Raw genomic sequence first — 20,279 nt, 5'->3', positions numbered from 1 at the left:
TAGTTCTTCAGTGCAGTCACCAGAACCATAGGCCATTGGCTGTCTTGTCTGTAAAAACCTTGCTGCAGAATGAGCCCTTTTAAAACTAGTAATGTTTGTTTCTTTAAATAAAGTATTTTTTTAAAAAAAAACTTCATGTGGCTGCAGATGTTTTCCCTATAGTGTGTTAAATACTTTACACAAAATATCTGTAGAGGCATAGAATATATGTAAGTGTTCCTGGTGCAATCTTCTCTTGTGTGCTACTTCTGGATTCAGATCTTCTTTGAATTCAGTTTTAATTAACATGAGGACAAAATATAGAAGTTCTGAGGATTAGTATTGATGCTTACCTATTAAAAATTTAAACAGAAACAGACATATCCAAATAAATGCACTGAATCACATTTCTACAACTTTGACCAGGAAACGGTGTGTGACTTCTCATTTTATGCTGCTACTAAGTTCAAAACCCCTAGTACTTGTCTCTTCTTAAGAGTCACTTTCTGTGCAGGTGGTCACTAGTGATCCTGGTTAGCTCTAGTAGCTTGTTAGTCCTCATAGACTGTAGAATTAGACACTTCAGAAGTTTGTTAGTGTAGAATTAGATTGGATTCGGCTCTGCTGATTTCTCTGTGCTTTTCTTGACTATATTTCATCCATAGTATGGATAGGATGTTATGGGTTGATACCTCTGAGCTGCCAGAAGGTTGCAAGAGCTTGCCTGCTGTTTCAAACACCTGATCTCTACTTGTTGCTGCTTTGATCAAGTGAGTGGTGCTGCTGAGTAACCTTTTTTTGATCAGTTGGGGTTTCGGGGGTTTTGTTTTTGTCATCCTCCTATTCAATGTTCCGTGTGACTTGCCATATGTTCCTGGTGCATTATGACATAAATGTTTAAAGAGGTATTTATTTTCCTAGGTTGCCTATGCTGGTACTAATCTTTGGTGTTTTCTGATTCCTAGTCATATTCATTATATTGTTTTGGAAACTGCACATTCCTTTTCCACGCTATAGATAGAGATCCATGTGGAACAGATGTAGATGTTTTGGAGGAGTGCGTGTGAGTACTTTCTCCTAGAATATTATGTAACATGTGAGGTATTCCAGTGCTATGCAGCACCCTACTGTGAAAAAAAAAATGTTGTCCTTCCCTTTTGCCTCTTCCTCCCCCATTGCCGTGCCCTCTTGTGCCAGGAACATGGCATACGTGCTCTGCATCTCAGCCAGTCCTGACTATCTTTCTTGATTTGCTTTTCTGTAGTTCCTCAACACTTTGAATGGAGAATCAGCATTTTTGCCTGGGTGCTAAAGCAATAGTGCTGGCTGTAGAAATCTTCAACAGGGATGATCCAGTACTGTCTGATTTCACCACCGCTGGTGTCCTGCTGACATGATACATGATGGTAGTATTGCTTCCGCAATGTGGAGCTGAAGGTGGCTGGTGGTTGAGGGGCATGCAAAAAGTAAAAACAATTTCACTGCTGCTTAGTGTTTTGTTAGGTTTTTATTGGTTTTGTTTTTTTCCCCTTCCTTGCAGAGGTCCGCTACTCTATTCCTGTGTGCCTGATGAGGCCTCTTCAGAGGAGAATTAAATAGGCAATCTGGATAATCAGTGTTTGGGGAAATAGCCCTTGAGGCATAGTCACAGGAACTTTAGTCATGGGCCAGAAGCCGCCTGTGCTAGGCACTGTACAGGTGGAATGAGGTGAAACTGTTTTAGAAGATATATTTATAAGATAAAAGAAATACAAGTGCTTTTTTGCTTGTGGTGTTGGCATGATGAACATCACCTTTAGCTCCTCATAGTGAACCAGCTAGCTCTGGAACAAGTAACAGCCTGCTTCCAGTTTTCCAGAGGTGAGGGAAAGTAAATTTTAGAGTTTAAACTTCTAAATGAGCAAAGTTTGTGAATTTGAAAGGGGAAATCCTTCTGTGAGACATGTAGTATGTGTTTTGGAGGAGTGGTGTAGGCCAGTAGGTTAAATGCCCTTGTGCAGATGATGAAAATAGGAGTATGTGATTTGCAAATGTTTTCTTTTCTTTAGGAGTAAAAAATCACCCTTGTTGGTATTTTTGATATGTACTGTCCAGAGAAAGGAAAGTTTAGATACAGCTAATTTATTACTTTCGCGGGGTGAGCGTTCCTGTAGGTAGTGTTGCCACTGCTGTGTCTTTTCTCCCTGGCAATGACTCTTCTCGTCAAAGGTGTAGGTACTGTATTTGAGTTTTTGCAGCCTGTTCCTGTAGACCAGCTGGCTTTTCCTGCGGGACCACTGTAGACCTGAGCACACGGCTATTTTTAAGCAGCAAGGTGGAGATGTGAATACTGTAAATGAAGTAGTGAGGGACTAACAGCAGTGAGAATGTGGTAACATGGGTTAGAAACTAGAGTACAAGCCCACTGTGAACACAGAGTATATACATACCATGTCTTTATTTGATAATGATTCTCATGCTAGCTAGTCTAAAACTCACACAATATTCCCCCGTGTGTCTTGGGCAGGCTCCCAGAGCCAGTGGAGAGGAGCAACAATCCTAGGAAACTGGGGAAAAAGCAGGAGGGGAAACCAGGCAGCAGGCTGGGGAGGGGAGAGGAAGAGTGTGATCTGTAGGGTAACAGAAGTAGATAAAAAGGTAACAATCTGGATGTTTCAAATAAGGGAAACTGAATGTGACAGCTGTGAGTATCTGCTATTAAAGATGAAAAGAAATAAAAAAACCCCATTAGAACGTTTTCTTTGCTGACCTGGTTCTAGCTGCCAACTGTTTCATGGTTTGAGTACTTTGGCAGCTTCTTCTCTGGCAATTGTTTACTCATACTGCTATGCAGTGGGACACTTGCATTCCTTAAGAATTTTCCACCTGTGTGGAAGAAAATTTTCCCTAAATGTCTGGGTGGCCATTTCACTGTTCTTTTTATTTTTCCTTGATGGTTAATAAGAGAATTCTGTCTGGTCAAGAGACAGTAAATGGCAGCTTTCCTTATTCTGTTCTTGTTCATTTGAGCAAAATAAAAGTAAAAAGCATGTTTGGTAAACCTGTAACATCACAATATGAAACTGTATTTCACCGTTTTCAGCAAGTCACTTATGTCCGGTAGTACTTTCTGTTTGTGACTTTCAAGTGGTCAACATTTGGGCTGACGCTGGACTCACGTGACCACCAAGTATGTAGGGAACGGGCCTTATTCCCTCTCCCTGTTTTTTTCCTTCTACCTTGTAAGCTTACAATAAGATAACAGTGAGGTTAGAAATGAATGAATCTGCTGGAAATGTCTCAAGTTGTGGTGAAAAATCTAAATGCAAGGGTAAGCCAGGTTTCTTTAGTACTGTTTCTAAATTTTTTTTCCTTGAGGTCAGAAAAGAGGAAAATATGGTAACAGGAGGAGTTTTTAACTTCAGCTGCTTAGAGCTAAATTCTAGGAATTAAACAATGAAAATGAAACAAACCAATACTGTGAACATAACTAAATTTTGAAATTGTGATTTAATGTCTTTTTTTGCGTTCATTTGTTTTCTCCGTAGGCTGAACTCACAGGCATCAAATGGCGTAGGTACAATTTTGAAGGTCATGGGGACTGTGGCCCTATCATTTCAGCCCCAGCACAGGATGATCCAATTCTGCTCAGCTTCATCCGCTGCTTGCAGGCCAATTTGCTTTGTGTGTGGCGCCGTGACGTCAAACCGGATTGTAAGGAACTATGGATATTCTGGTGGGGAGATGAACCAAATCTTGTAGATGTGATACATCGTGAACTGCACAGTAAGTTTCTCTCTTTCATTGTTTCTTGATGTATTTATATTTTTTCCAGTGAAAAAGGATCTTTGTCATTACTTGCTACCATGTGTGATTTTTGTCACAATTTGTGTCTTTAAGACCTAAAGGGAAAGACAAAGCTTGCAAATTTGACTTTGCTGCTGCAAGTGATCTGCATATGATGTGCAAAAAGAAATGCTAAATGAACTTGGGAGACTTGCATCCAACATCATTACTTAGATTTATTTTTTTTTGTGTGACATCTCGGATGCACAGTAAAATTAGAGTAAAATCTAGTTCAAAGGATAATAATAATAAAAATAAACTCTAGCATAAGGTACTAGTTGAAGGAATAAAAAACCTGTACTGTAGAGGCGGGTATACTCCATGTCACCACAGCTAAATCTGCAAGGTCAGAACTTGCAATATTGGTCATGGTACAGGATTTGAGCATAAATGGAGGCAAGCTGCAACAAGTGAATGTAATAAAAGGAAGGAAAGGAAAGGTAGGGCGAAGGTGGTAACAATAAAGTTCAAGTGATTGTAAGTTTTATGCAATTGGATTGTCCTTAGTGTCTCCAGAATGTGTAGCCTTAAAATGATAGAACGAAACCAACTTTACCTGTCATGATCCCTTTTGGATTTGACTCTATCCACTATATATTAATTTCTTTTCAATGGTGTATAGTTGTTATGAGTAAACCTAGTTTGTCTGAAAACATTGACTTTTAAATGATGCCTTATTAGACTGCATGAATTTTACCTCTATTTTACCACTTGGTGTCTTGAATGAAAATAACTGAAGTTCACCAATCCTGGAGTAATAATAGTAATTAAAAAAAAACAACCCAAACCAATAATCAGGATCAGTTCCTGGTTTTTTTTTCAATAAATTTTCATCCTGGTAAGCCTTTAGACTTTCTCATTACTTGGTGATAAAACTTGTATGCTAGTTCAAATATATCGAATATTGTATTTGTCCAGTGTGCTTTAGGTGTCCTTTATCCCCCTGCCTCTACCCCACACTGTGTTGGTCCTGGGTTATGGTATGTTTGCTTTCTTACTCATTACCCTGTTCTAACCACCTATCTTCAGACTGTAACAAACCTCATACATTCATGAATACCAGATTGTTTATTTGGTAATAATAGCTTGTGAAATCACAGATATGAAACACTCTGTGTATCTTCAGGCGTATTTCATGCAGGTAGTTATGTGATCATGTATAATTAAATAGATTGCTCAGAAGTGCTGCACCGAGCCATTCCACTGACATTAATTTTTTATGAGGCACCTGTTTTGAATGAAGGCATGGGTAATATTTCTACTTACCCAGCAAATCTTTAATAATATATGCTTTTCTTTTTGTGAAATACAGTTTATTTAATATTTCAAATGCAGTATATGGGACTTAAGTGTCTTTTTATTTGAGGGGAGTTGCAGGTGATAGCTTTTGTTTCTGTTGTAAATTGATGTAGCTTGTTTATGTCTGACATCTTGGTTACTACAATATAATGCTACTTCCAGCGATTGGAAGTATGGTGAAGCATTTAAATGTATGAATAGCTGAATCTGCTTGAGTATAGTATGGGACAGAGTATAGCAAATGGAGAATAGCATAACTTTGAGACCTTTTTTTGCCTGTTCCAAAATTTTATGAAGCATCTGGGATGAAGCCTTCAGTACAGTGACTTTTTAGTACAATGAAGTCTGAAAATTGTCTGCAAGAGCACTGTTTTTTAAATGTCAACAGCAACAGTATCACTCCAGTAAAAACAGTCTCAGTGTAGTATGTTTCACAACACAAAAGATACAAGAAGATATATCTATGCTGGTACAATAGCACTGTCATTGAGTGATGCTTATTTGCGGTGCTGTCTCTAATTTAAGTGGAAAATCTCAAAGGAAAAGGTTGTACAGAGGGGTGTGAAGAAGTGCGAAGCTGAGGTTGGAGATGGACAAAGCACTGCCTAACTCATTTAGGGGAATAAAATATGTGATAATTAAAAGATGAAATACGCCCCTGCTGTCAGGACCCTACAAGAATTTGGGAATTATCTCCTTTTCTGCTTCCTTCCACTGCAGGTTTTGGTATTCTTTGTAGTGTGTGTGAATCATATAATGATAGGTTACTACTTCTATATTAAAAGCACATTGAAACCCTCAAAGTGACTTATCAGATAATAGTTCAAAGTGATGTAAATTGTAAAAGTGTTATAAATTTTACTGCTGATAGGGCTGTCTTGCTCTCTTTAGTAGTATTCTAGAGTTGAAACATCAGTATTGACAAAATACTGAACATCAAATTCTGCTGGAATGAGTGAGGCATTTATGTACATTGATTCCGTGAAATATGATGAAGGACACTGTGTTCAATGTTTCATGCAAGTAGCAAGGCAGAAGAAGAAGAAACAAGGTTATTTTGCTTTTTATTGTATAAGCAGACCACAGTACTGAAATATTTGATAGTTGAAGTTGGTTTCTTGAGTCTACATGCCCTTGACGATATAAAGGACTTTGCATGTTGGGTACAAACAGAAAATAGGTAAGTTACTGAAGCACAGTCATTGACTTGCCTGACAGCTGAGCCACTATAGCATGCTGTTTGTTTTGGTATAACCTAGTCATTAAATAAACTGCTTAAAATCTTTTTTGTACAGGTTGGATTTTCACTGTGGTCAGTAACTTACAGCTCAATGACCAGAGCTTTGGTTTTGTGATTGTACTCGGACATTTAGGAGCACACCTCCCAGAAATGGGGTACTGCAAATCCAAGTGAAAGACTAGGGTATATCCAAAACATTTTCAGGTTTACAAATCCTGTCTTTTGAGATGTATGAACTTTAGGAAATAATGGCTTTTAGTAAGATCATTAATTTTTACCAAGTATGAAGTTGCTCACAATGTTTTGAATTTCTCTTTTGCTGCCTAGGACTTGTGCTTTAAATGTGAACTTTTTATTAGGGTAATAAAAATTCAGTGGCAACTTCTAAATTTAAGGCTTTATCTCTTATTCATTCAAGTCTCAATTAGAACTATTGATCTTTTTGAGTAACAGAGTCTCACTCAAATAATATTGTGTGACATTTAGTACTTCTGTTAAACAAATGGGAAGTACAGACTGAGACTTTTCTACAAACTGTGTGGGTTGCCTTATCTTTATAACATTCAAGATAGATGCTTTTGGAAGCAGCAATCTGCCTTTAATAAAAGCATTTTAAATAGTCATAGGGAAAACAACTTAGTAGTTCTAAACAGCAGGTACTAGGAACAGTTGTTTAGCTATTAGCTTTCCAAAACTGTGTAGGTAATTATAATGCTGTCATGGGAGATTAAGTAAAAACAATTATTTGCAGAACAGCTATAGATCAGTTAAGTAGTTAGATTAGCTAGACAGCTGTGAATTTCATAGGTGTGTCTCTTGCACATACTCCTACATTTCTTTTTCCTGCCAGCCGTAGCTGTTGTGTTCTGTGTTCTATTATGATTTAATTTAAAATTAAGAAAGATGCAAGATCTTTATTCTGTCCCAATTGAAAAAAGCTAATTGGTATGGGGTCACTGAATGGGAGAAAAAAATTGAGTGTATTTTTTGAGAAGTTGGGAGTGTTTTAGTTTGTGGAAGCTCTGTTTTCTCAGAGATAAATGCTATTTAACGATACTACTACCTGAAGAGGTTTGACAAGTGTTACAGCTGCTGTACCTTTTCCCATAATTTTTTTTTGTTTGTATTTTGGGTTTTCTTTTAAATCATGCAGAAGAAAAGGAATAGAGACGAGGTAGTATCTACTGTTGGCAGGTTTTTTGGACAGGGAAGTTGTTGTTTTGCAAGCTGTAGTGATGTCATTTGCATTTGGTGACCAAATGCCATCTGGAGCACCACAGAGAATTTATACTTGATTCTTGTGGGTGTTTTTTTTTTTTCTATTCTCTGACCCACCTGCCTTGTACCCTCTGCATTCCACATAGATTATAAGCAGGTCATACCTGTTCCTTAGTTGCCTTCTCTGCTTTTCCAAAGAAAACTTGTCTGACAGTTTTGTCTATAAACTTGTAATCTGCATATTGAGTTTATGGATATATTCAGCTTTGTTGCATCTGTGGTACAAAATACTTGACTTGTCAGGAATAATGCAGGGATTATGATGTGTAGCACTACTGAGAATATAGTTTTGGTGACTGTAAACATGACCCTGGAGATGGACTCTGGAGACTGTCAGAAGGTTAGACAGTATCTTGAAAATAAGTAAGTTCCTGGTATTTGATATAAGGATGCAGTTTCATTCAAAGAACTAGAAACTTAATGGCTTGTTTGCTTCTAATCGCTGATTCTGGTAGGCGTTTGGGGTTGCCATTGTGTCTTCCTCTGAACAAGACAAACTAATATGAGGAACTTAAGGCATCAGTAAGAACCCCCAGACACATGTCTGTACCCTCCAGCCATTACTGCTGGCCTCAGCAATGCATAGCACAGAAGTAAAAACCCCATATTGTGACAGGTGCTTCATCATATAGTTTCAAAATAGAAGCCTAACAGTACAAAGCTCCTTGAGAGAAAATAAACACAATTTTAGCACTTTACTACTCTTGGGACAATCATCCTTGAAGTGCTGGTAAAGTTGCAGTTAACTCTTGACTCACTCTCACTTAAAATTAACTTAAAGATATTTTCCTCTCAAATCAGATTAACAGTTATTTCTGTGCAACTTTTTTGTTGCAAGGGGAAAGACTTTTGGGGGAAAGTTACTTTTTTTCTGTGGGCTGAATTCTTTTGAGCCAAACCATTTGTTTTTTATGTATTGTCTGGTATATTGCACTTGATCCATTGAGTTGCTGGAGCTGCTTCCCCCCGGAAAAGATACTAATAAACTTTGTACTACATTGCATGTAGAACATTAGAGTTTTATTGGAAACTCTTAGGAAGAGTGGATTATCTTGAATTAATAAGGTAAATTGTTACTGCTCATGATATTCACAGCTTGGGAAGTTTAAAAATGTAGTTAAAACTTGATCTGTGACAGGAGAACATGGACCTTCAGTTCATTCCTGTTTATAAATTCTTGGCATATCAGGCCAATGTGGTTGTAATCCCCATGCGCTGATAAAAGTTGAGGAAAAAATGTTAGCTGTAAGAAGGACCTTTTGTAAATCCCCTTTAGACCATATAGTTGTAGCCCAGACTTAATTTCTGCTATTGTTTCTTTACCTGAATGGTTAGATTTTCACCTACGTGAAAACAGAGCATGCCAGGTATGTTTTCAAGGATGTTTCCTGAGAAGAATAACTTGCCAGAGCTCAGTTTAGGTGTTTTTATTACAGCTAGGTAGGGCTCTTGATACTCACTGACAAACTTCCAGATTTCAAAGTTTATTTTACAAGTTAAGTCTTCTACATTAAGTAAATGTTCAACCTATAAATGTTAGCTAGATGGTGTTTTTCAGTATTTGTTAGGGATGTAAAGAAAAATAATGGAAAACTTGAATTTTGGAAAAAAAAAAAGACATCTTTTTCCCCCCCCTGCTAATATAAAAGAGGATAAAGGAGTGAGAAGTCTCCTTTACTTCCATTTCATTTAAAAATAGTCTGTTTAAGGTTCTTTCAAGGTACTCTGTTTGGTTTACTGTAGTTGTAAGGAGTTGGGGAGATAAAAAAAGATGTGTAGTGAGTTATGTTAATTATTGAATGAGAAAACATTCCTGTCTGTCAAAACAAATACTTTAAATATTCTTGATTTTATGTATTGCTTCACATAAGTACCCCTTCCTGCAAAATGGGTATACAAATTAATAGTATTGCTTTTAATGAAAGTGCTGTTAAATCTTTCATTCTATTATAAGATTATGGAAGTGGGAAAGAAGGGAGTGTTTTGCTGCTGAAATTGCTTTATGGCTGGCTTTGATACTCTCTTGAAATTACCAAAAGGTTATCTCCATGTTTCCTTCTTTGATAGGCTTAGTTGAAGGGTGTACAAGCATGGAATGTGTATTACAACAATTTGTTTTATGTGCTCTAGATAACTACATAAAACCCATAACTATTGTTATGCTCAGTATTATTTAGAATGAGGCCAGCTAATGTATGGAAAAGCAGTTTACAAAAAAGGAATAAAAGGAATCTCAGAGGAGCTGAAATGGAAGCATTTTTGAAGGCTTTCAGTTTTAAAAAGAAGCTACAAATATCAAGCAGCTGAGTACCACTTATTAATAATTTGAAGTGAAATCTGAAAATGGTTAATTGCTGGTTCTTGAGTTAAGAGTGGAATTAGAAAGTAGGTTCATACGACGGAAGACTTTATTGGAATATTAAGTTACTGAAAAGTCTTTTTCCGGGTTGATTACTTTTAATAAGATAAGTAATTTCCATTTTCTTAATTGTCTAGCATAGATTATTTTCAGAGACGTGAAAACCAAGTTAAACTTTTACATTCTTTTGGAGAAGAGATAGGATTTAGAAGTGAATTCATACTTTCTCAGCTTGCAGAATTGTTCTATGACCCTTATATTTGACACTGTTAATTGGTGTCCAGTGATTGCCAGTTGAAGTTCAGCTTAGACAAAATAAACTTTTTCTTTTAAGGAGGCATATTAAATGAGGTTATTATGCCATCATTTGGGATTAAGGAACTGCTTCATGGGAAAATGCCAACTCCTTTTATACACATGAAGTTGACAAGAGCCTTATTGTGTCCAGGCAAGATGTCTTCATTTTATTTTGTTTTCTTTTTAAAATAAGTATTTTTTCCAACACCCCAACTTCTTCCTTCTTTTTACTTTAAAATTGGTTTATGGTTATAGGCAACAAGGGTATGAGTAGCTTACAAAAAAAAGCAATCAAATCTGAGTTTCCCATTTAGAAATCAGATTGCACTTACCTTAAATCTTTTCTTCAATGTTTTTTCGTCTCAACATTAACAATGAACCTCAGTGTTCAGAGTAGTATCAAATCAATATATATGGCATGTATGAACTCATCTATTTTAGTCAGTGGTGTGCCTTCCTAACATACGGCATTTCCCCCCTTTTTACAATCTGCAATATCTAAGTCTAAAGGTAACAGAAAAAATATGAAATCTAACTAAGGGTCATATGTATATGCTTTCTATTTTATTTTTTTATCTCTCAAAAGTTAACATTTTAAATCTTTTTCGTATTTGGGAATTTGGAGGTTTTACTGTTATTTGCAACAAATTACCTTCTGAAAACAGTTTGAGGGGAAGACACTGATGGAAGATGAAGCCAAGAAATTCTCTACTGAATATCATAATTTTTTCCTGTTAATCTTCCTGCTTTCAAAATACACGCTTAGTTAAGTTGGAATAGTTGAAATGTTGAGTAATTAGTCTTTAAGTTTTATTGGCCACACAATAGTTATTGTTTTTCTGTTGTGTTTTTGTGGAAAAATGAATTGGCGTTCATTGTGAAACATTAAGAGCTACATTCTGTAGTGACCATTTAATGATTCTTTTGCAGAACTGTTTCGGTAAGACTGGACTTCATAGCAAACCGTATACATTTAAGGGCAGAATAGTATTGGTCCTGCAAAAATGGTGCACAGAAAGTGCTGGAAATCTGAAACAAGATTATAATAGCTCAGAATCCTTTTCAAATAAAAGCTAGAGTGAGGTTTTACTAATGAATGGGAGAGAACTGTTGTATAAAGTGTGCTTGGAATTAACTAGAGTGTTGAGACCAAACTGAAGTCCAACTTTTGAATGTAAATAAAATTGATGTGTTACCACAGGCAACTCAGTGAACCACGTAATTAGTTTTTTTCCATGAAAAGTGAGACATTATACTGCAGCTGCAGCAAAGCAGTAGGTAAAGGATTTATATTCTAGTTATATGAAAATTAAACAATCATTAAAAGACTGTATTTTTAAAAGTGCTGCTTGAGGGGGGGGGAGAAGGAAAAAATCCAATCAGTAAAATTTATTTTTCAGCAGTGTGTTGGGCAATGTCATCCACCGTAGTTGATGTGTTTTGCTTCAGGGTATTTTTACTTTTTTTTCCAGTGAAATGAACTCACTTAACTGTGTGAAGTAAATCTAAGTTAGCTTGAAGTGAAATCTGCATTAATAGAGCTCATTACTGATGTTTGTATTTTCATGTACTGAGTAATCCTAAGAACACAGGACAAGCTTTACTGGTAAATTTCATCTTTTTAAAACAGATTAAATGCCATCTTTAAAAAAATATAATTAAAACAGTTTTGTATACAATTGCATTTTGGTAATTCCATTTTCAGAATAATAATAATCTTATAGTGACAAACACGTGCTACTGGATTGCAAATGGAAAACATAGAAACATACGTCTTGTGAAGTTAACCCATAGTCTCTTTAGAAAGGTATATTTTCTATTACATAAGAGTTAATTTCTTTATTTTAATGTTCCTATTAAAGGTTATAAATCTTGATAAAAAATTCTTGTACCCCAGTTGTGAGAGTAGTTCCATTTTAAGTGGACTTAATTATACATATGCACAAGGACTTGACAGTAATCTCTATTACATGTTCATTGGATACCTAGAAACATGTATATATGGGAATTTTAAGGTTTGATATATGGTTCAGTGTGTCAGTGATCAGCCATGAAATTTGAGCATCACTGTGGTACACTGAGAATGAAGGCTTTGAAACATGTAGTTTCAAATAAACATTAGGAAACAGACTTCAAGGCATGCATAAGTTGTAATATGTAATTTCCAAAACAGTATGCTGTAAATATGCAAACAAACGAACAAAAATATTCTTGTAGAGGAGGAGCAAATGCAAAACAAATGAGCTGTAGTACATGGAATAGCTTAAGAATGAGACTGAATTCTTATCTTTGCTCTTTGCACATGGGAATTGTGGGTTTCAATAGGAAAAGGGTGGAGTTTTGCTGTTAGTTAAATATTAGTTCCTTTTTGTAAAAAACCAAACAACTGTGTCACTCGCATAATAACAACTAAACTTAGACTTCCAGTGAAAGTGTTAAATTGATTTTTTTCAATACTGAATTTTTAAGTAGTTTGAAGGAAAAGTGTATGCTAGAGGAAAGGCACACTACTGAAATACTTTTACATTCTTGTTGACCTAAACCATGCTTCAGACTTTTTCATTTTCAGCTAAGCAGTGTAAGCATAATGTGCAACAAAGCTACCTGTGCTCAGATATTGTAAAATTGACTATTGTGTTCCCTTTAGTCATTCAAGTGCATTTCAGTTACCTTAGTATTCTCTTAGTTCAGGTACAGGCTGGTGTGAGACAGGTCACTGTTTCTGCTTCTGTGACAACTGGTGACAAGGTGTGGAGCATCACACCCTTGGCTTGCTTTCTTTGCTTCTGCCTTTTACCATCTGTAATTTTGATTTGGAATGAGACCACTGCTACTTCTGTGCTCTAGCACCATTCAACTTGGGTGTACCCCCTTAGTGGCCCGCTGCTACAGGGCTGAAGTACCTGTCTCAGCATGAAAACCCAGTGGTCTGAAAATAGTTATCCTTGCTAAAAGACCTTTACTGTCCTTATTTCTGTTCTTTAATAATACAGTATGTGCCAGTCTCTTCACAAAAACATGGGCATTTTTTGCTTTGGAATAGGCAGTGAGCCAAAGGAGTCAAACAGAAATGTTGTGGGGTTTTTTTGGGTTTTTTTGGGTTTTTTTTGTTGTTGTTGTTTTTTTTTTTTTTGTAATAAATTGATGGGTGGAGAGTAACAAATAACAAGGCAAAGTTAGCACCTGAAACTTCTGGACAAATGTAAATGTGAAGTTCCTATATTAAGGAGTGTATATTGATAAACTTGGTGTCAGAAGGGAGAATAGAGGGTGACAGGTATGGCAGTTTGTAAGCAGGGATCCAGGAAGCAACTCTTTTCAAGAAACCATTTTTCTTTTATAGTTAACTGGTTTCATGACATTCTAGTTGCTCTGTCTTTCTGAAACATAAGTAATATCTTTTTTACAGTCAAGGGAAACTCCAGATCACAGGTGATGAAGGTATTGTACAGTGGTTTTTGTTGGGTTTTTTTGTGTGGGGTGTGGGGGTTTTTTAAAGTTGAATGGCTTTAAGAATTCAATGCGTATTCTTTAATGCTCTCTAAAGAGATGGGAAGTATGAACATCATTATTTTGTCTGCAGGAGAGCTTACATTCTTATGTGTTTATGGTTCTGGAAAGTTAGTTAACCACTTGGGGCATGGAAGTTAAATCTCTCGGCCCCTTCTGAGTTCTAGTAAAATTTGTGCTGTGCAATATTTTGCAACATATGTCAACTAAATTGAATGGCATCTGTTCTCTAAGGCAAATGAAGGTGAAATGTGTGGGTTTTTTTCTCTCTCCTGTAATTTTTTTTTTTGCCTCATGTATGAAAAGGATGCCATTTCTGATATTGTGATGGCAATAAGCAGTGTGATTATAGAGCAAGTATGGCTTCTGTGTTTGATCTTCTCTGCTCTGGTTAAGCAATGGATATGGTATTGGATTATGTTGGGTTGTGATGGAATGATGAAAGGCTTCACTGAAAATCCTGCTCTTTCCAGTGATTCCTGAATGTGCCTGGGAATTCTGCCACTTTAAAAGGCTGCTTATCAAGAGAAATACGTGTTTTCTGACACAAGTTTTACAGGTTTGCTTTAGCGTGCAATTGGCTTATTGAAATATTTTATTTTTGTTTTTTTCTAGCCTTACATTTTGAGTAACTTAGAACTCAAGGAGTCTATTGATGTCTTTAGCAGCCCTCAATTGGTAGTCCAATTCTGATTTTCTTTGAAGAATGAAGTAAAAAATTTCATTGCTCCAACATAGTAAGAGCAATTATGAAAGCAAGATTTATTGTCGTTGCAAAAGAAATAGATGCAGCTAATATAACACCTGGAAGGTAAAGGTGGTGGTTCTTTCCTTGTTTGTTTCAGTAAGGTAAAAGGATATATATGCTGTAACTTCTTAGCTGCTCATGTGAAGTTACCTCCTTTTCATGGTAAAAATCACTTCAGAACAAATAAAAAAAATATGCAAGAGACTGATACAATTCTGTCTGCTGGAAAAGGAAGCGTTCTTTGTTCAATTTTAAGCCTGACAAGCCATTTAAACCTTTGTGCTGTTTCACCTTTGTGCTGTGTGTTGTGTTGAACATCACCGTAAAGCTTCATGTGGGAAACCGCATCTCTTTATGTAGATAGCAGTATATTGAACTATTGTGTTGTATATGCAGAAGCTGTATATTTGGGGGTGAATTGTTACGATTCAGCAATATGAGAAAGGATTGAGATAAATGAAGTGCTGGGATATTTAATAGGACACACTAAAAATGCAAAGTGGTAGCTGGAATTGATGTCAATGCTGTTGGTGCTGCTTCTCTGCTGGCTTGTTGGTGCTTCCAGCTGAAGTAAGGTCCTCTGATCCTCTGTCTTAGAGTCTGCGCAAACTCGGAGCTAGAGTTTATACCCAGAAGAGTTACACAGTTCAAATGGAGGAGTTCCCACTCATCTGTTCCCTTTCCCACTCTTTGGGAAGTAATTTGTTCAGGAGCTAATAAGCAGATGAATTAAAGCTGGGAATAATAAACAGCAATGTGTTTCAGGGATCTCTCTAGAGAGACGTTGTACTTGGAGAAGCTATCCATTGAAATGTTTAACTTCTAGGCACGTATCTGCTCTCCCAGATGTATGTAGAATTACTGCTCAGTCATCCTCTCCCTGCCTTTTTCTTAAACTAAACCAGATTGTAGGTTGCATTATTTTTTTATTATTTTTTCCCTTCCTGTAAACCACAGGTTTAAGGTGTGGAAGATGGGAAGAAAAATGTTTTCCTTGCAAGATTGTTACTGCTTAGTTTTAAAAGAAGTAGACTATGGTACTCAAATTACTAACGCCTCCCTTTCTGCTATATGAGTTCCTGCCTGGCCTTGTCCTGAAGGTTTCTCAGTAAGCCCACAAAATAAAATTGGGGAGCAAACATTACACATAAGCACTTTTCATTGTTTACTTCCATGTCCTGTTCTAGACAGGTGTCAAAACTTTGTGCTGACATGCTCCACACTTACTATGGCTGATCCTGTGTTACAGCAATTTCTCAAATTTAATTGCTCAGATTATTGTGTGCTAACAATCTAACCAAAAGATCATAAGTTATAGATAAATTAAATATACGTATATATGTATAAAGAAAACCAATTACTGTCTTTGAGGAAGTAACTTGAATGGGAATCTACATGAGTTCAGTTTTCACCTCTCTGTGGTTTTACAGTTATTTTCCATTTTTATTTATTTATGCCCAAGTAATAAACTTGCCAGCAAACCTGTGTTATATATCCTCTAGGAAGGACGTTTGTTTTTTCTTTCCCTCATTGAGTACAGTTTACATTTTGTCTGTTAACATAATGCACTGAATAGGAGGAGTTAAAAATAAGTTTCTGAACTCAAAACTGGCCAAAATACAAAATCTGTAGGAGTGCCATAGTAGATAAATTAAAAGCAGAAAACCAAACACAAGTTACCACTTGCTATCTCTGTAGGCCTCCTGCTTACATTCCCGTGTCCTCGCCAAATTTTGGAAGAAGCAACTGACTTTTTAGTATTTTCATCTGAGTTTAATTGCTTAGCTAATTGACATGTAATCACTTGACTGAAAAAGTAGAGACCTTGGATTACTCATACATTGGAAAATCTATGGTAGCTATTCATTATTAAAGATACCATTTTATATAGCTGAATGGTATATACAACAAACATGATGCTGATTTAGCTGAAATAACAGAGGGATGTGGAAGGAGCTGCACACTGATAAGGCTGCATGATTCATTATTATGTTAGTTCAGAATCTTTCATTGCTCAAATTGCTGAGCTCTGTAGTTTTGTACTGTCATTTGTCTTTGTTTTAATGGGATTAAGTAATTATGTGTGCATTTTCTTTCAACTAACTAGCCTAGTAAAAGCATGCAAAACTGAATAGCCTATAAATTGTCAGCTCTTCTGTTCTAGAAAAAGTGCTTTGATTGCACTGCAGTTTTTAAATCTTGCTGCATATATTTAGATGACCTACTGAGGTGAGTAAGACTATAGAAGTAGTTTATGTAACTAATGGGCTCAGGGTCTCCCCTTGGGAACGTGGCATGGGGAAAGCAGCTCTCAGCCTACAGTACTGGAATTTTGAGAGCAGCATTTTATAGCAGAAATAACAGATATGTAACCTAAGGCAGTGACTCTTCAGCTGTTCTTTCAGAGAGTGGAATAATTCGTCATTGGAACAAATAATATTTGGTATTGACATGTGTGCTTTTGGCTGCATCGGTAGTAGTTTCAGATACAAATTTTGCTGCTTCTTTGCAAAATCCCTGCAACTGTTAAGACTTCCACTACTTTTTTTGTTAGCTTGATATCAGTCGGATTTTTTAAAGTATTAACTGCTAATCATGTGTGATGTCATATCAAGAGGAGAGCATTTGTATTTAATGAAATTGTCAGGTGTTTGGTATGTGATATCATCAGCTCACCTAATTCTTCTTATAAGATTCATACTTTACCATATGTTTATACTTCAGTTTTATCTTTACTATTAATTCAAATTATGTCTTGTTTTGAGAGTTTATGTAATCACTTTAATGAAGTGGTTGTGTTTGCTTGATGCTTCTTGTTTATTTTAAATATTGGCCTGGGGAACTAAAGATTTTAATGCATTCAAAATGATAACTAGTAGTAACTATGCAATATTCCTCTGTAAATTAATTTTTAAATGATCTCCATATAATAAGATTTTTGTACTATTATACTGTCTCATAATTTCATGCTAGAACAAACTTCTGTTAATTTGCATTAGTGCTAGTCCATATATGCCACAGCTATAGTTTTTCATTCCTCTTCTGGCTTGAAGTTATTTTGTCAGCAGATCCATTTTTTTTTCTTGCCTGAAGTTTTGCGTATTACGCTTGACAATGCAATTTCTGAATTTTGTAGAGTTGTGATTCCGTAATCCCAGGCAGCCATTTAAATTAACCTGTTATGATGAATAATGAATGACTATTCCAAAAATTACTTTTCTTGTTGCCTGTGCAGTTAGTCAGGAGGCTTTCTGTGATTGTATCAGTGTTGTGCATATTAAGCAGTCTTGGCTTAAGAACAGTAACTCGCAGGACCCATGATAGAAATGGACAACTCTCACAACACCTGTCTTTGGAGATCTGTGGAGGAAAATAAACCAGTTTAGGCCACCTTGTTTGCTTGGTTTACAAGTGGGAGTTGTTTTTATCCTGGTGTTTCCTAATGGAGTTGATGAAATTCTACCTGAATGTTGAATCTCTCATATAAGTTGTAGCTCTCATCTGGCTGTTTACAGTGATTTGTAAACTCTTCAGTAGATTGCTGTAAGACTAGATTATACTAGTGGCTACTTTTGCTTTGGGATTTTTAGCTGATGACCTGACTGTAACCAGGAACTCAAAGGTACCTTAGCCAAGCCAAGGTGCCTGCTTTTGCATTTAGCATTTACTCCCTGGCCACTCTATCTTAAGTTTCCTCAGCACTTTAACTCGTTAAGTTATCCAGGATGTGTGACTGAGGAGGAAGGAGTTGGTCCATGATTGTATTGTGCTATGATAAACAAGTAAGCAATGCAAATGATAAATGATTAAGGTGAAGTGATAAGCAAGCCTTGTCTTTCTGTGTTCTGGTAGCAGGGGAAAATTGGGAAAAGGAGGAGAGGTGTTGTAGAATTGTTTAAGAATAGCACATAACTAATGTCCTTTTTTATTGTTGCTCACACTACTTCCAGCTAAGTCTGCATGCTAATCCTCATGTGATTAAGAATGCTGGATAATGACACAACAACCTCTGCAAAGTAATGCTTGAGGAAGATAATCCCACTGTGTGCATTTGATGCCACATCTGGGATGAGATTATAAAATAAAATTTAAAAAAAAATACAAGCCTGCTTGAACTGTAACTTTTTGAAAGCCTTTAAATATATAGAGCTTGCAGAAAACTGATGGAGGTAAGTTACCCTGTATAAATGTATTAGAAAAGAATACAGAGTGCACTCAGAGTACAAAGACTCAAGTTTTATTTGCCATGGTTGTTGTCAATATGTAGCAAAACACTCAGTAAGTATTGTCTCAGTCTGTCACTGTAGCATGTTGAGCATTTGCAGTTGTAAATCGCTATCATATATCAGAAATATGGAATTTTGCAACCAAAGAAAAACATACAGAAACTTTGGAGTCACAAAACTTTGCCGTCTACCATAACTTTGGTTGTAGCTTCTGTTCAGTGTTGCAGCTGACCAGTGTATAAAGGGAGTTTTCAGAAATATATGTACTGTGAAAACGTAGCTATGTTTATGTAATGATAGTTTATTTAATGGAAGCTTTGCAAAGAATTTGACTGCCCTGTGCAGTGTCCAAGTCAAGAGGGTGAGACACAGCAGAAGTGCTAGGGCACAGTCATCTTAAACAGAAATTACATTATCAGATTTCTGTTAAAGTAAATTCAGAGGTGATATCTATGTTAGTAAGTAATTCTGTGGAATAAAAGCAGTTCAGTAGATTAAAGCAGTGGGGTTAAAGGTTCTGTAGTCCACACTATATGAAATTGGGGAGTTTGTTTCGGCTGGACCAGAAGCCCTCAGCATGCATGGCATTAAATTAGTTTAAACAATGAACCTTCAGTTCAGACCCTTTTGGGGTTGATGGCATATCTCAGCATGTATGGGCAACGGTTCTCTGCTTCCTTGCTGCCAAAACGAATCTGTTTTGCATATACCAGAACTTGCAGAGTGGTAAGATATAGGTGATCAGAGTTGCCCAGTATTTATGCTTCCTAAATGCTGCTGTGATAATGTGGTCTGCCTACAGTGGGTGTATTGCATGGGTGGCATTAGTTCCTGGTGGCTTTTTCCCTCAAGAGACACCATTTGTTGTGACAATGTGTATTTGTCGCATACATTGATCTGAGTGTGTAAGAGATTTGTTGCATCTCGGACTTTGTGTGCACGTAAGGAAAGTCTGTTCAACATGTGTACAATAAACCTGATGAATCCAGGATGCATTGAATTGATTGTGTGTTACCCTGCTGGTCTGCTGCAGGGTTGGCTTATGGTGGTCATTTGTGTAGACTGCCAAATGCCTGGAAATTACACACAAATGTTGAAAGTCCTCATGTTTCAGGCACGGTTTCTCGGCATGAGGAGAGAATGCAGCCACTGAAGCTGTGTGGATTGTTAGTGTGGATGTATATTTCCTTTGTGATGCCAAACGTGTTTTTTCTACTCTGAACTTTAGTGTTGTGCTTGTATGTGAGGGAATGCCTGTGTTCCTGGCCCTTTCATTAAACTACCCATCTCTTCTAAAGTTGCTGAATATTTTAACATTTCATCAATATTTACTGTGTATAAAAAGAATATGCGCCACTACAGAATTAGAATGTAAAAGGTCTTTTGGATGTTATCTAGTCAGTTGAAATAGAGTTGGGAAAAGACAAGAAGCCTTTACTACTGACTCTTGGATTTCTCTTGAATTTAGTCTTGCAAGTAATGTGGTAATGGTTAGTTTCTTGTTGTTTTGAATTAAAA

General features: G+C 36.5%; 1 protein-coding gene across 2 annotated transcripts in view; it reads left to right on the top strand.

The window, feature by feature from the left end:
- Positions 1–20,279, top strand: part of MED13L (mediator complex subunit 13L) — a 203,758-nt gene that overhangs the window by 18,638 nt on the left and 164,841 nt on the right. For both annotated transcript variants that reach the window (XM_027813874.2, XM_055706932.1), the window contains exon 2: positions 3,507–3,744. In XM_027813874.2, the coding sequence (XP_027669675.2) occupies positions 3,507–3,744 (238 nt within the window). The remainder of the gene's footprint in view (positions 1–3,506; positions 3,745–20,279) is intronic.

This window comes from Falco cherrug, chromosome 1 (assembly GCF_023634085.1).
Source record: "Falco cherrug isolate bFalChe1 chromosome 1, bFalChe1.pri, whole genome shotgun sequence".
NCBI lineage: Eukaryota > Metazoa > Chordata > Aves > Falconiformes > Falconidae > Falco > Falco cherrug.
Note: the sequence above shows the minus strand (reverse complement) of the source record. Positions and strands in the feature narration are given on the sequence as shown.